Source organism: Lepidochelys kempii, chromosome 13 (assembly GCF_965140265.1).
Source record: "Lepidochelys kempii isolate rLepKem1 chromosome 13, rLepKem1.hap2, whole genome shotgun sequence".
Lineage (NCBI taxonomy): Eukaryota > Metazoa > Chordata > Testudines > Cheloniidae > Lepidochelys > Lepidochelys kempii.
Window position 1 is genome coordinate 27,896,511 of NC_133268.1, and position 13,647 is coordinate 27,910,157.

At 48.4% G+C, this 13,647-nt stretch overlaps 1 protein-coding gene across 1 annotated transcript; it reads left to right on the forward strand.

Annotated features, from left to right (window-relative positions):
* The first annotated feature begins 445 nt into the window (after positions 1-445).
* PXMP4 (peroxisomal membrane protein 4) lies at positions 446-13,235 on the forward strand. Its single transcript, XM_073309900.1, has 4 exons — positions 446-740; positions 5,695-5,757; positions 7,398-7,596; positions 8,461-13,235. Exons 1-4 carry the CDS (start codon positions 628-630, stop codon positions 8,722-8,724), a joined length of 639 nt encoding a protein of 212 aa, XP_073166001.1. The 5' UTR covers positions 446-627; the 3' UTR covers positions 8,725-13,235.
* Positions 13,236-13,647: the final 412 nt, after the last annotated feature.

Genomic DNA, 13,647 nt, shown 5'->3' on the forward strand with positions numbered 1-13,647 from the left:
TAAACCCATCACTAAGTGGCAGAGGTTAGGAAGAGACTTCCCCTCGTGCCCAGCACAGGGTTTCTGTGCCCTCCCCTGGGCGACCGGTACGTGGCCCGTCAGACGCAGGGCACGAGCCCGGGCGCCGCAGCCCGAACCTCCCCAGCCATGCCTGTGGCCCCGCCCGGGGACCCGCAGTGGCTGTAACACGCCTCAGGGGCCAGGCATGGCGCTCCCAGCCCCCACCTCCAGCCCCACAAGGCAGCGAAAGAGCCACCCCACAACCGGCCCGCCAGAGGGCCAACCCTCATTGGAAGAGAGTCGCTTCTGTTCTGGCCAATTGCAACAGACCTGGAGGAGGGGAAAGTTTGTGATTGGCTGCAGTATTGGGCCCTTTCCCCAATAGCAAGATCACTTTCGATATCCCCTCCTTAAAGGGGCAGGGCAGCGTCTTCCCTTTGTCGGAGGTTTGATGGGTGGTTGAGGGAGCTCATCGGAGCGTGATGGGCTGAGCTCGCTCCGCGCAGATGCGGAACCTCATCTTCGTGGTGCCCGCTGCCCGCCCGGACCTGTTTAGCAGCGTTCCCATTGGCTCTGTGCGCTGCCGAAGCGGGCCCCCTCCCCTCCCCCGGTCGGAGCGTCGCGGCCATGGGGGCCCAGGCGATGCTCAAGACCCTGCTTTACACCGTCAACTCCCTGCTGCAGCGGCGCAGATACCGCGCGGCGCTGGCCGTGCTCAAGGGCTTCCGGAACGGAGCGGTGTAAGCGGGGTCACCCTTGTACCTAGTGCCGTCCCATGGTGCGGGGCCCAGCTCCCCTCCCCCGGCTGCGCCTGTGTGTGTGGGGGGGGGACTCTCCCCTCCAGGCCCTGCTCCCCTCCCCCGGGCTGTGTGTGTGTGTGTGGGGGGGGGACTCTCCCCTCCAGGCCCTGCTCCCCTCCCCCGGGCTGTGCCTGTGTGTGGGGGGGGAGACTCTCCCCTCCAGGCCCTGCTCCCCTCCCCCGGGCTGCGCCTGTGTGTGTGGGGGAGACTCTCCCCTCCAGGCCCTGCTCCCCTCCCCCGGGCTGTGCCTGTGTGTGGGGGGGGAGACTCTCCCCTCCAGGCCCTGCTCCCCTCCCCCGGGCTGCGCCTGTGTGTGTGGGGGAGACTCTCCCCTCCAGGCCCTGCTCCCCTCCCCCGGGCTGTGCCTGTGTGTGTGGGGGGGACTCTCCCCTCCAGGCCCTGCTCCCCTCCCCCGGCTGCGCCTGTGTGTGTGTGTGGGGGGGAGACTCTCCCCTCCAGGCCCTGCACCCCTCCCCCGGGCTGTGCCTGTGTGTGTGTGGGGGGGGGGGAGACTCTCCCCTCCAGGCCCTGCACCCCTCCCCCGGGCTGTGCCTGTGTGTGTGTGGGGGGAGACTCTCCCCTCCAGGCCCTGCTCCCCTCCCCCGGCTGCGCCTGTGTGTGTGGGGGAGACTCTCCCCTCCAGGCCCTGCTCCCCTCCCCCGGGCTGTGCCTGTGTGTGGGGGGGACTCTCCCCTCCAGGCCCTGCTCCCCTCCCCCGGGCTGTGCCTGTGTGTGTGTGTGTGGGGGGGAGACTCTCCCCTCCAGGCCCTGCACCCCTCCCCCGGGCTGTGCCTGTGTGTGTGTGTGGGGGGGGGAGACTCTCCCCTCCAGGACCTGCTCCCCTCCCCCGGGCTGTGTGTGTGTGTGGGGGGGGGGGACTCTCCCCTCCAGGCCCTGCACCCCTCCCCCGGGCTGTGCCTGTGTGTGTGGGGGGGGGACTCTCCCCTCCAGGCCCTGCACCCCTCCCCCGGGCTGTGCCTGTGTGTGTGTGTGGGGGGGGAGACTCTCCCCTCCAGGCCCAGCTCCCCTCCCCCGGGCTGTGCCTGTGTGTGTGTGTGGGGGGGGGAGACTCTCCCCTCCAGGCCCTGCTCCCCTCCCCCGGGCTGTGCCTGTGTGTGTGTGTGGGGGGGGAGACTCTCCCCTCCAGGCCCAGCTCCCCTCCCCCGGGCTGTGCCTGTGTGTGTGTGTGTGGGGGGGAGACTCTCCCCTCCAGGCCCAGCTCCCCTCCCCCGGGCTGTGCCTGTGTGTGTGTGTGGGGGGGGAGACTCTCCCCTCCAGGCCCTGCTCCCCTCCCCCGGGCTGTGCCTGTGTGTGTGTGGGGGGGGGGAGACTCTCCCCTCCAGGCCCTGCACCCCTCCCCCGGGCTGTGCCTGTGTGTGTGTGGGGGGGGGGAGACTCTCCCCTCCAGGCCCAGCTCCCCTCCCCCGGGCTGTGCCTGTGTGTGTGTGTGGGGGGGGAGACTCTCCCCTCCAGGCCCAGCTCCCCTCCCCCGGGCTGTGCCTGTGTGTGTGTGTGGGGGGGGAGACTCTCCCCTCCAGGCCCTGCTCCCCTCCCCCGGGCTGTGCCTGTGTGTGTGGGGGGGACTCTCCCCTCCAGGCCCTGCTCCCCTCCCCCGGGCTGTGCCTGTGTGTGTGTGTGGGGGGGGAGACTCTCCCCTCCAGGCCCAGCTCCCCTCCCCCGGCTGCGCCTGTGTGTGTGTGGGGGGGGGAGACTCTCCCCTCCAGGCCCTGCACCCCTCCCCCGGGCTGTGCCTGTGTGTGTGTGGGGGGAGACTCTCCCCTCCAGGCCCTGCTCCCCTCCCCCGGGCTGTGCCTGTGTGTGTGGGGGGGAGACTCTCCCCTCCAGGCCCTGCTCCCCTCCCCCGGGCTGTGCCTGTGTGTGTGTGTGTGGGGGGGAGACTCTCCCCTCCAGGCCCTGCACCCCTCCCCCGGGCTGTGCCTGTGTGTGTGTGTGGGGGGGGGAGACTCTCCCCTCCAGGCCCTGCACCCCTCCCCCGGGCTGTGCCTGTGTGTGTGTGGGGGGGGGAGACTCTCCCCTCCAGGCCCTGCTCCCCTCCCCCGGGCTGTGCCTGTGTGTGTGTGTGGCGGGGGGGAGACTCTCCCCTCCAGGCCCTGCACCCCTCCCCCGGGCTGTGCCTGTGTGTGTGTGGGGGGGGGAGACTCTCCCCTCCAGGCCCTGCTCCCCTCCCCCGGGCTGTGCCTGTGTGTGGGGGGGACTCTCCCCTCCAGGCCCTGCTCCCCTCCCCTGGGCTGTGCCTGTGGGGTGGGGGGGCTCTCTCCTCCAGTCTCTTCCCATCCCCCCCGTGCTGTGGGGGGTCCTTCTTTTCTCCAGGCTCTCCCCCCTGGGCTGTGCCTGTGGGGGGCTCTCCTCTCCAGGCTTTGCTAACCCCTGCCCAGCTGTGCCTGGTGGGGAGGAGGCTCTCCTCCAGGCTCTCCTCGACTGTCTTCTCAGGCCGCGCACACACACACACGCTGTACTTGTGAGGTGGGAGGGGGTTTTCTCCCCAGGCCCATACCCAGGGTTCCCTAGGATTGTCCCTTGCCCCACCAGAGTCTGCTGCGGTACAGGCGACCTCCCTCGGAGGAAGCATGCATTTCAGGGAGCAGCTTCTGTAACTTAATTTGAGGAGCTCTTTACAGCTTATTCCAGCAGTGCTTCAAGAAAGGTGGATTACAAAGGGTCACAGACCTAGCAAAAATAAAATAAAGTCAAGCTGTCCTTGTGGGGTGCACTTTAAGCACAGTCCTATCAAAATTGCTGCTCCCAGGTTATGACAGACCCACTCACACAGTTTTTGGATAATTTTAAGAACTGTATTCTGATATGTTAAAAGAAAAGGAGTACTTGTGGCACCTTAAAGAGCTTATGCTTAAATAAATGTGTTAGTCTCTAAGGTGCCACAACACATTTATTTGAGCATAAGCTCTCTAAGGTGCCACAAGTACTCCTTTTTCTTTTTGCGAATACAGACTAACAGTAGGGCAATTCTTTTTGCCCCTTGGAAAAGCATTTATAATCTGTTTGTTTCTTAGCTGATACCTTTCAGAGGCGTTCTAGTTGCATTCACTTGAGCTGTGAATAAAGACCATACATTGTACAGATGTTTAAAAAATACTCCAAAGAAGGGCTTAATTTCTAAAAGCAGGGTCGTACCTGCTTCTGTTGACTTCAGTGGAAGCAGAATTAGGCCTTTTATCTATATTTAGGGAAGAAAACATATACTTTGGTCTTGTTGGCATGGTGCTGGCAAAATGCACCCAAAGGCTGTGATTTGTGAAGTGCACTAATGTGTTGTGCTCTAAGGGCCCTGTGTGAACCTGCCGGTGCACTCTAAAAAGTACTTTGGTTGCTTTAATGACCTGTTGGTGCACTTTACAAATCACACCACCCTGGTGTGTTTTGCCGGGCCATGTAGGCAAGCCCTAGTTGCCAGCTCCCACTTGTCTGTAGTAACTGAGTGGGTGGGGGAGTCATGGTCAGGTAGCCAGAGATTCAATCCAAACTTGTCAGAGTATGGCAAGCTAGTTATTAAAGCAGTGAAGAGGAGGTGGGTGTGGGGGAGATTTAAACGTATACTAACATACTGTTTTTAATTTTCTCCCTTTAAGTTACTGATACTTTCCCTGTTTTAAGTCTATCTAAATAAAAAACAATGTTTTCAAATATGAATGCCTAAAGTTAGGCAATTAAAACCATATTAAAGCACCTGAGTTTCTGAGGTGTTGAGCACTCATAGCTCCCATTGGTTTCAGAAGGCGCTCTGGGTGATCATCGTTTCTGAAAATCAGGCTACATGTTCAGGTAGTTAATTTTAGGCTGCAGAGTTTAAAATCTTTGTCCACACCCCATACGCAGACACTTTGGAGGATTTTTTTAATCTGGGGGAAATAAATTCAAATTAAGGGGGAAAATAGTGCAATCCTAGAAGCTGTAAGAAACTGCAGAGAGGACTGAAAGAAGTTTATTTCGTGACTCATGTTTTTGCTGCAATAATTTAAAATTGTTCAAATCTTAGACCATGAAGCCCAACTCCATCATCTGCCAAGATTTAAACTTGGAGCTCGAGAATAATAGGAGGAGAAGAAAAATATGAGATGAATTCTGTGGCCTGATGAATGTTTTCTCTCTGCAGGTTTGAGGTTTAGTATTCCAAAATCAACAAGCAGAGAGCTGTGTAGGATTGTGAAATGAAGTTACATTTTGGTTAAAACATGGATGTGTAGAAGGCCCATTGATCCACTTTTGAATTGCATCATTTGGAATAGGATAAACTGAATACTTAGCTGTATAGCTCTGAGCACTTAATAAAGATAACTAGCACTATGAATGATGAACAGAGCCCTGAAAATCCACGGATATCCGCTTTATATCTGCAGATATTCGTGGACCATTTTTGCGGATCGCTGATGGATTTGGATCCAGAGTTTACATCTCAAGCCCTGCAGATATCCGTGGATCATTTTTGCAGATCAGATACAAATTTTGTATCTGTGCAGGGCTCTATTGATGCATTCATGGCCTATTTTTTTTGTAAAGGTGCTAATGCCCTTTCAAGTGCTCAGAGCTAGCATTTCTTTATTTACTTCAGCTGAGGTTGTTTGGTTTTATTCTCATTTGGAATGTGTTAGGTTTAATTGCCTTCATTATTTTTAAGTTACAGTCTATTAGTCTGTGGCTATTTGGCTGTAAATACCATATAAATAAAAAATAAAGCTACCAACCCATTGATTGAATTATCAGGCCATGTATTGAAATTGACTTAAGCTGATCAACCAATAACTTGTGGTTTATTTCCACTATAATATAAGGATTAAAAGATCAATAGTTGGCTTACAGTAATAAAAAGCCCTCTGAAAACATTGTGTGTATGCATATAATAATTTTTCTCTTGCAGCTATGGAGCAAAGATCCGTGCCCCCCATGCTCTGGTGATGACCTTTCTCTTCAAGAGTGGAAGGTACAGACATTAGCTCTTCCTTTCTGGCATTCTCTGTAAGGATGAGACCATGCTACAGTCATCCATTTTTTAAAAGTGAACTCTTTGAAAACACCAGACCTGTTCAGATCAAATGCTTGTTTTCCTAACTAAATGGGAAAATCTCACAATGTGACTTTTTAAAAATGCAGATGACAAGCAGAATGCAGCCTGTTGTTTCAGAGATTCAGGAAGCTGATATCTCACCTCTGAGCTAGGCCTTGGTTATACAGTATTGGGGATTTTTCCCAGAGGGCCAGCCACCAGTACAACTAGGGCAGACAAGGAGAACTGCCGTTAGTCCCAGTGGGACTTACCTTGTTTCAAGCAGGGTTAAACTGCACCAGTGCAAATTGTGTAGACAAGGAAAGCCCCCGGGTGGTTTTAGAATCATAGAATATCAAGGTTGGAAGGGACCCCAGAAGGTCATCTAGTCCAACCCCCTGCTCAAAGCAGGACCAATTCCCAGTTAAATCATCCCAGCCAGGGCTTTGTCAAGCCTGACCTTAAAAACCTCTAAGGAAGGAGATTCTACCACCTCCCTAGGTAACGCATTCCAGTGTTTCACCACCCTCTTAGTGAAAAAGTTTTTCCTAATATCCAATCTAAACCTCCCCCACTGCAACTTGAGACCATTACTCCTCGTTCTGTCATCTGCTACCATTGAGAACAGTCTAGAGCCATCCTCTTTGGAACCCCCTTTCAGGTAGTTGAAAGCAGCTATCAAATCCCCCCTCATTCTTCTCTTCTGCAGGCTAAACAATCCCAGCTCCCTCAGCCTCTCCTCATAACTCATGTGTTCCAGTCCCCTAATCATTTTTGTTGCCCTTCGCTGGACTCTCTCCAATTTATCCACATCCTTCTTGAAGTGCGGGGCCCAAAACTGGACACAGTACTCCAGATGAGGCCTCACCAATGTCGAATAGAGGGGAACGATCACGTCCCTCGATCTGCTGGCTATGCCCCTACTTATACATCCCAAAATGCCATTGGCCTTCTTGGCAACAAGGGCACACTGCTTACTCATATCCAGCTTCTCATCCACTGTCACCCCTAGGTCCTTTTCCGCAGAACTGCTGCCTAGCCATTCAGTCCCTAGTCTGTAGCTGTGCATTGGGTTCTTCCGTCCTAAGTGCAGGACCCTGCACTTATCCTTATTGAACCTCATCAGATTCCTTTTGGCCCAATCCTCCAATTTGTCTAGGTCCTTCTGTATCCTATCCCTCCCCTCCAGCGTATCTACCACTCCTCCCAGTTTAGTATCATCCGCAAATGATGCTTTTGCTGATGCAGCTGCTCCAGTGGCTGGCTGTCAATTTCTGGAACGATGATAAATCATCAGTGTACACACAGACCTCGACTGGATTCTGATCAGTGACCTAGCAGTGAAATGAGCCATCCTCACAGCTTTGTTTTTGTTGAGCCTATTCAGAAAAGAAAAGTATTGCAATAGTGTCTATGGCCTAACCAAGAATAGGCCCCATTGTGCCAGGTGCTGTACGCACAGAGGTAGAATGTTCTTGACCCAAAAACCTTAGTCTAAGTAGACAAGGTACCAGCAGAGTGAACAGTGTGATGGCCACGTTATTGCTTTACTAACGTTTGTTTGTTCCTTTGCTCAGTTTAAGAGAGAAACTGAAAGCGATTGCTCAGGCCACTTATACTCATTCCCGAAACCTGGCGTATTTTGTGTTCACTTACAAGGGGCTGATTGCGCTGCAATCCCGACTACAGGGAAAGAACTTTCAGTTGCACTCCTTCGTAGCAGCCTGTGTTGGAGGCTGGTTAGTGTTTGGTGAAAACAATCATATCAACAGCCAGGTAAACAAATGTATTTGTGGAGTTTTATCTTTCTGACCTTGCCCAAAAAACATGTTGTGTACCAGCTGGTTTGACTAGGATTTAAAAAACAAAAAAGGACTGATGCTGTAAGTGATGCTCTAATGTGATATGGCCACCTTTCATATTTAGCTTGTTTACTGTCAAAGCCTAGAGGAAAATAGTTTGCATCAGTGGGTAGTGCACACAGCATTGGGAGCCTTGTGACCTGCCTTGTATTTCTAGTTCTGCCACTGACTCGCGGGATAGCCTTGGGAAAGCCACGCCGGCCTGTTCCACGCATAGACTTGCACTGGTTTAACTGAAGTTGTGATTTGAAACTGATATAGTTGAACTGCCACAGAACTCTCTTTGGACACACTTAATTTGATTTAAACCTGGCTTATATTTGTTTAACTGACGTAGTAAAATGTACAGTTTCAGGTTATACCAATATAAATGATATGAAACTGATATAAGTGTGCCCATGCAGTTTATCTAAATTGGATTTTAAAATGAAGATGCAGAGCCAATTGACTGAGCTCTTGGAAAGTTGATTTCACTCCACCTTGTGAAGTGTATTGGCAACGCAGCATCTACTGCTAATACAACTGATCTTCCAAGTGATAGCATGTGGTACCAGATGAAACCTATTGCTCAGCAGAACTAGAGTGCCAATGAACAAAGCAGGACAGTAATCATGTTAGGAGGATACAAACACACACTGCAATGTTGAAGGCAATTATATAGTAAACTATGGTCAGATATTAACTTTTTCTATGTCTTTAATTTCCAAGTTGCTTGATTTGGTCGGATTTGCTAGCCATGTTACAAGGCTAATATTCCTTGGGTTTTCTCTTTATGTAGATAAACATGTACCTGCTGTCTCGTATTCTGTTTGGCTTGTCCCGACTGGCAGTGGAGAAGGGTTATATCCCAGAACCCAAGCAAGACCCTTTCCCGATCTTTGCTGCTGTGACTTGGGGGATTGTTCTGTGGCTCTTTGAATATCATCGGCACACTCTCCAACCCTCCCTGCAATCTTCCATGACTTACCTGTATGACGACAGTAACGTATGGCACGACATTTCTGACTTCCTTATTTATAACAAAAGCAACGCTCAAAAGTAATTTGCTAATCCCCAGCGATCTTTGAATAATGGCACATTCCAGCAACAATGGGGAAAGGATTTTCTGCTGCCCTTGATTAACGCACTTTTTATTATTAGGATCTGTCCAACAAATTTCCCTCTTGTGTCTTGGCCAAAATGTTGTGAATAACCTAATGATCTTTTCTTGGCTCTCTATTGGCCACACCGGGACTCCACAGAAACCTGTCCCAGTGCCACAACAAGAGCAAAATGTTCCTGGATTAATTTGATTTCAAAAATTCTTTTCTACAAGAGACATTATGTTCCCCACATTGTAATAGTTAATTCTTTTAAAGAATGCACTGATTTTAAACCTTGACGGCTCGAAAGTAAACTGTGACTATAGTTTATATGATACTGAAACAAAATATGCAGTAGGGGACTAATGGAATGCTCATGTGCTAGAAATGCCTCTCACAACCACTGTGTTAGCAGTGGAAGGAATGCAGTGATTTCCAGCCATACCTCTGTATATGCTGGGTCTTTTCTGAGCTGATATATTTATCTGTCATTTGCTGTGTCATGTCAGAAGGTCCTGATTTCTGTGAAGCATTGGAAATCCAGACTAAACAAGCTGTGTTTCTTCAGTGAGTTTTCTGTGCATTTTGCCCCCATGTAGATCATAGGATATTTGCATTTAAAAGCATTTGGCTTCTTTGGGACAGACATGGTACCTCGTGCTTTGAATCACCATTTATGCTCAGTCTTTGTCATTCCTTTGGATTATCTAGTGCAGGATGTTTCACTAATTATTCCCCCTATTTAATTACAGCCCCTTTTTATTTCTGTGCCTGGACTATGAATTCCATACAGTAGAGAGAACTAACCAAATCCATTGTAAGATTTTACAAGCGAGGGATTAAAAAGAGGTTGAGCCCCTGGTGTTACTTTTCCCTTCTGTCCCCTGGAAGGAGGATATATCTGTGTAAATTGAAGCTATCTTTGGATCTTAGCCAAAAGGTTAATATTTTACACTGGACCTAATTAAGACCACTCCTTTAATTGTTCAAACTACTAGATCATATACTGAATACTTGAGTTGGACCAGTGATCAGTATTTCATATGATTCTTGGTTTGCAAGAATTAGTAACTAGTTCTGTTATTTTTCTATATAAAATCTATCACTCAATTAAAAATCACAAAGTTTCATGTTTTTTTTTTTTTAATTTCTCAAATTACAGGCAAATTCTTGCTTCTTTAAAATCACTGTCTTCATCTACATAGTTGGCTGATATCTTTGCATTGCTTATGTTTTGAATGCTGCACTTTAATTGGAATTAAAGTGTCTTTGATAATGTTCAAAGTTCTCAGTGTAGAAAAAAAGATTGCATCTTTTGCTGACTCATTGTGTGATGATATTTTTGACAAGATTTCAGAAAATCTCTTCCAAATCTATGACCTGACAGCTATGGTATAATTGACCAAAATCTTCAGAAAAAAATTCTCAGGTTTATAAATTACCATTGGGTTGCCTCATTAATTACATACACTTGTAGAACAAGACACAAAGACCGCCACCTCTGTGAGCTGTGTCATTAGAAGTCGATAACTTCTTGATTGTGTAAGACACTAACTTCTCAGTGTAAAAGCCATGCTTATTTCCCCTAAAAAATGTGAACTAAAATTTCTGTTGGTGATAATTATATCAGATCTGAAGCTCTATAGTTACCTGCCAAACACTTGTAATTGCGTGTTCGGCTGTTCAGAGAACTGCTTATTGCTGTTCACCTGGTGATTTTTATGCTCTGGCATTATCATCTCCATCTCTTTCATGACTGTATAACCAAACTTCTGTCAGCTAGAGTTCTAGCAACATCTCAGCAGTACCTGCAAAAATCCCTTCTCTCTAGGAATCAATTGCTACCTTCACTTTCATGGTAAATCAATATGAGTCTCAAACCATCTGCAGCTCTGATTCACAGAGCCAGCTGCTGCCATCAGAAGCCAAACTGGAATTTCACCACAGTAGCAAGTTCTACATATCAGGGGCCATTAGCTGTGCTTTTTAAAGATGGTTGTTTTCCTGCTCTGTGTGGGTAGGACGTTAGGCTGCAAGTTACTCCCTTTTCCAGGGAAGTAAATGGAACAATTCTTCATTGGTACCAGCACACATCACTCTTACTAAAGCCAGATAGATGGCGATGAAGCCCTTATGCCCCTGAAGTGACAGAACAATACCAGTGTGTAATAGGGAAGTGAACTAGAAGTAATTTCTGTCTGTTGCAGACTTCTGAATACATACGTTACATTCATCTCTCCCCACCCCCCACTGTATTGTCTGGGGAATTCAGTCTTCTGTTTCTTTTATTAGCGTTAAAACCAAACAGAAATAAGGAGATAGTTGTGAAACCATCTGCAAAACAGCCAGCCCCCAAGAATGAGAAAGGGAGACACTGTTTTTCCAGTCCTGATCTCTGTAAATCAAAACAGACATGAACACAATTCACGTTTATCACAACCCAAAGTTGGATTGTTGCTTCTAACCAGGGGGAAAAATTCTGAGAGGAACTTAACACCGCTTCACTCGCCCCGATGTCAGGGAAGGTTCAGCACTGTGTGGGATGAGACCTTGGCTTGCCAGGACTCCCTTGTAAACAAAGCTGTGCAGTAGCAGGTCGGTGTACCTCTGGGATATCAGTGGGCAGAACAAAGAGACAGAAGCTAGAGAACACTTTAAATATGATACTTGCCCACTTTTCAAAGTTGGCTCAAATCTTCTTCCCCAACTTGATTCAAACCGTGAAGGAAACTAAACATCTGAACCATTTAAATGCTCAGGAAAGCCAAATATCCTAACATTACATGATTTAACAATGTTTTCACAGACCAAGCTTTCTGTGAAGAATGCTTCCATCGACCTAGTTACTGTTGCGGAGGGAGGTAGTGTTCCTACACCGATGGGGGAAAAAACCCTTCCACATTAGTTTAGGCTGTGTCTACACTACGAGGTTATACCGGAATAATTACAGTCCTGGGGTTGTACCAATATAGCCCCATAGTGTAGGCATGGCCTTAATATTGCAGAGGAATGTCTTCAGGGGTTGTATATGCAAGTAGGGGAGCAATCTAAATGGATTCAGGATATATTGATACCCTGACAACTTATCTGGTCCTTGGATAGTACAGTGCCTAGGGCAGAAGGGCCTTTCTGAAGGGGAAGATCTATGCTTGTCAGTTGTCACTTTAGAGCTTGCCACTTTAGAGGCAGGAGAGAATTCTGAGAAGTGCTTACAAACATTGCAATTGTTATAACATGCTCTGTGCATAGCATGTTGATCTACTAACCAGCATATCTATCCAAATACTAAATATATACATGGGGGCCGGATCTACTGAAATGGCCAAAGCGCACAGGTCAGAGGTTGGTGTGGAAAGGAGGCCTGATCGTAGTACTGTATGACTTTCTATCCCCTAGCCCTCTGTGTTAGAGCAGACCTCAAACTGCTCTAACAAACTTGAGCCTTGTTGCAGTGTCCACAAGAGACCAAAAACCAAGCCCAGAATCATCAGCCATATTCCCTTTTCTCCAGCCACAGCCCTCCATCAACACTACACTACCTCAGAATCATCCCTACGCTCAAGTGATCCTTCTGGGCCAAGTAAGCCACCCTCATGGGAGGCTTATGCTGGCAGTGCAGGCAAAGAAGCCCCCTCAGTCCTGAGGATTTGGCCCATTGTTTGTGAACTTAAGCCCACATACTGTCAGCTCCCTTAGTGGAAATTCCCGCCTATTAGAAGAAATGTCTGTTCTTCAAACCCATTTGTACTGACTCAATACAAATGTGGTCTCTTAGGAAACAGTTTACTGATTGATATTATTTGCCATCTGAAAAACTCTTTTCCGGGGTCAAGCTGACCTTGATGTCAGTGGAGTCTGTGCTATTTCTAATATTGACTTTGAAATACAGCCAGCAGGAGAAAGCAGAACTTGCTGTGAATTTTCAGTACGCATAGTTATGTGGGTTTTATAATTAAAATGAGTGTTCTGTAGCTTGAGGGCCTTTTGCTGTCAATTTTCTACATTTGTATGGCTGACTTGTAACATGGGCAAAGGGGGGTCTCTAAGTGCAACAGATGCTATAACTAGAGAATTGTTTCTATGCTTTTCAGTCTAGCTGTGTGTATTTTTATTTACAATTACTGCATGGGAAACTGTCTCATATTGAAACCCTAGCTAATTTTTTGGTAATATAGAATGCATTAAACACATCATCTCAGGCGATTTATTGTAATTATACTGGTTAGAGTGGTAAGGGGGAAGTCTTGCTTGCTTGTAAAACAACAACATTGCGGTAAAGAAAGAGATGGCAGCTAGTGGACGTATCTGCCTCAACAGCCATAAAACATCTTTTCCATCCTATGGACAATGTGTCAGTCCTATGCAGATATCCCGTTTGCCTCTTTTGAGCATGGTTTCTGTATAATGCATCTTTGGATAGTATAATGTTTTGCACTCTTTAATAAATAAATGATTGTCCATCTGTTTTAAATTCTTGTGTTCAGTGATTGAAGTTTAATTACTGAGTATCCTTAATGCCATGTAAAGAGATACTGTGCGAAAAAAGTGTAATCCTGGAGCCATTTGTGTTGCACATTACCCAGTCCTGTAGTCAGTGCCAGTTAGACAACATGGTCAGAGAGGTTAGCCTCCCTGACTCATAACAATGGTATTGTTGGCTGGGTGGGGGAGGACATTGGCTGCAGAGATGAGCTGGGGTTAAAATTTACCTGTATCTTTGGTAGCATGAACCTTCTCACGTTTTAGCAGCTGTGAATGCTGGCAGCAACATGCCCAACTGCTGCTGTGATTCATCTCTGCCTAATATTAGGGAAGGAGGTGAGCTCTCCTGGGCTACATATGATCAGTACAGACTTGGAAGTGTAACTGTCCAGTAGATCTTA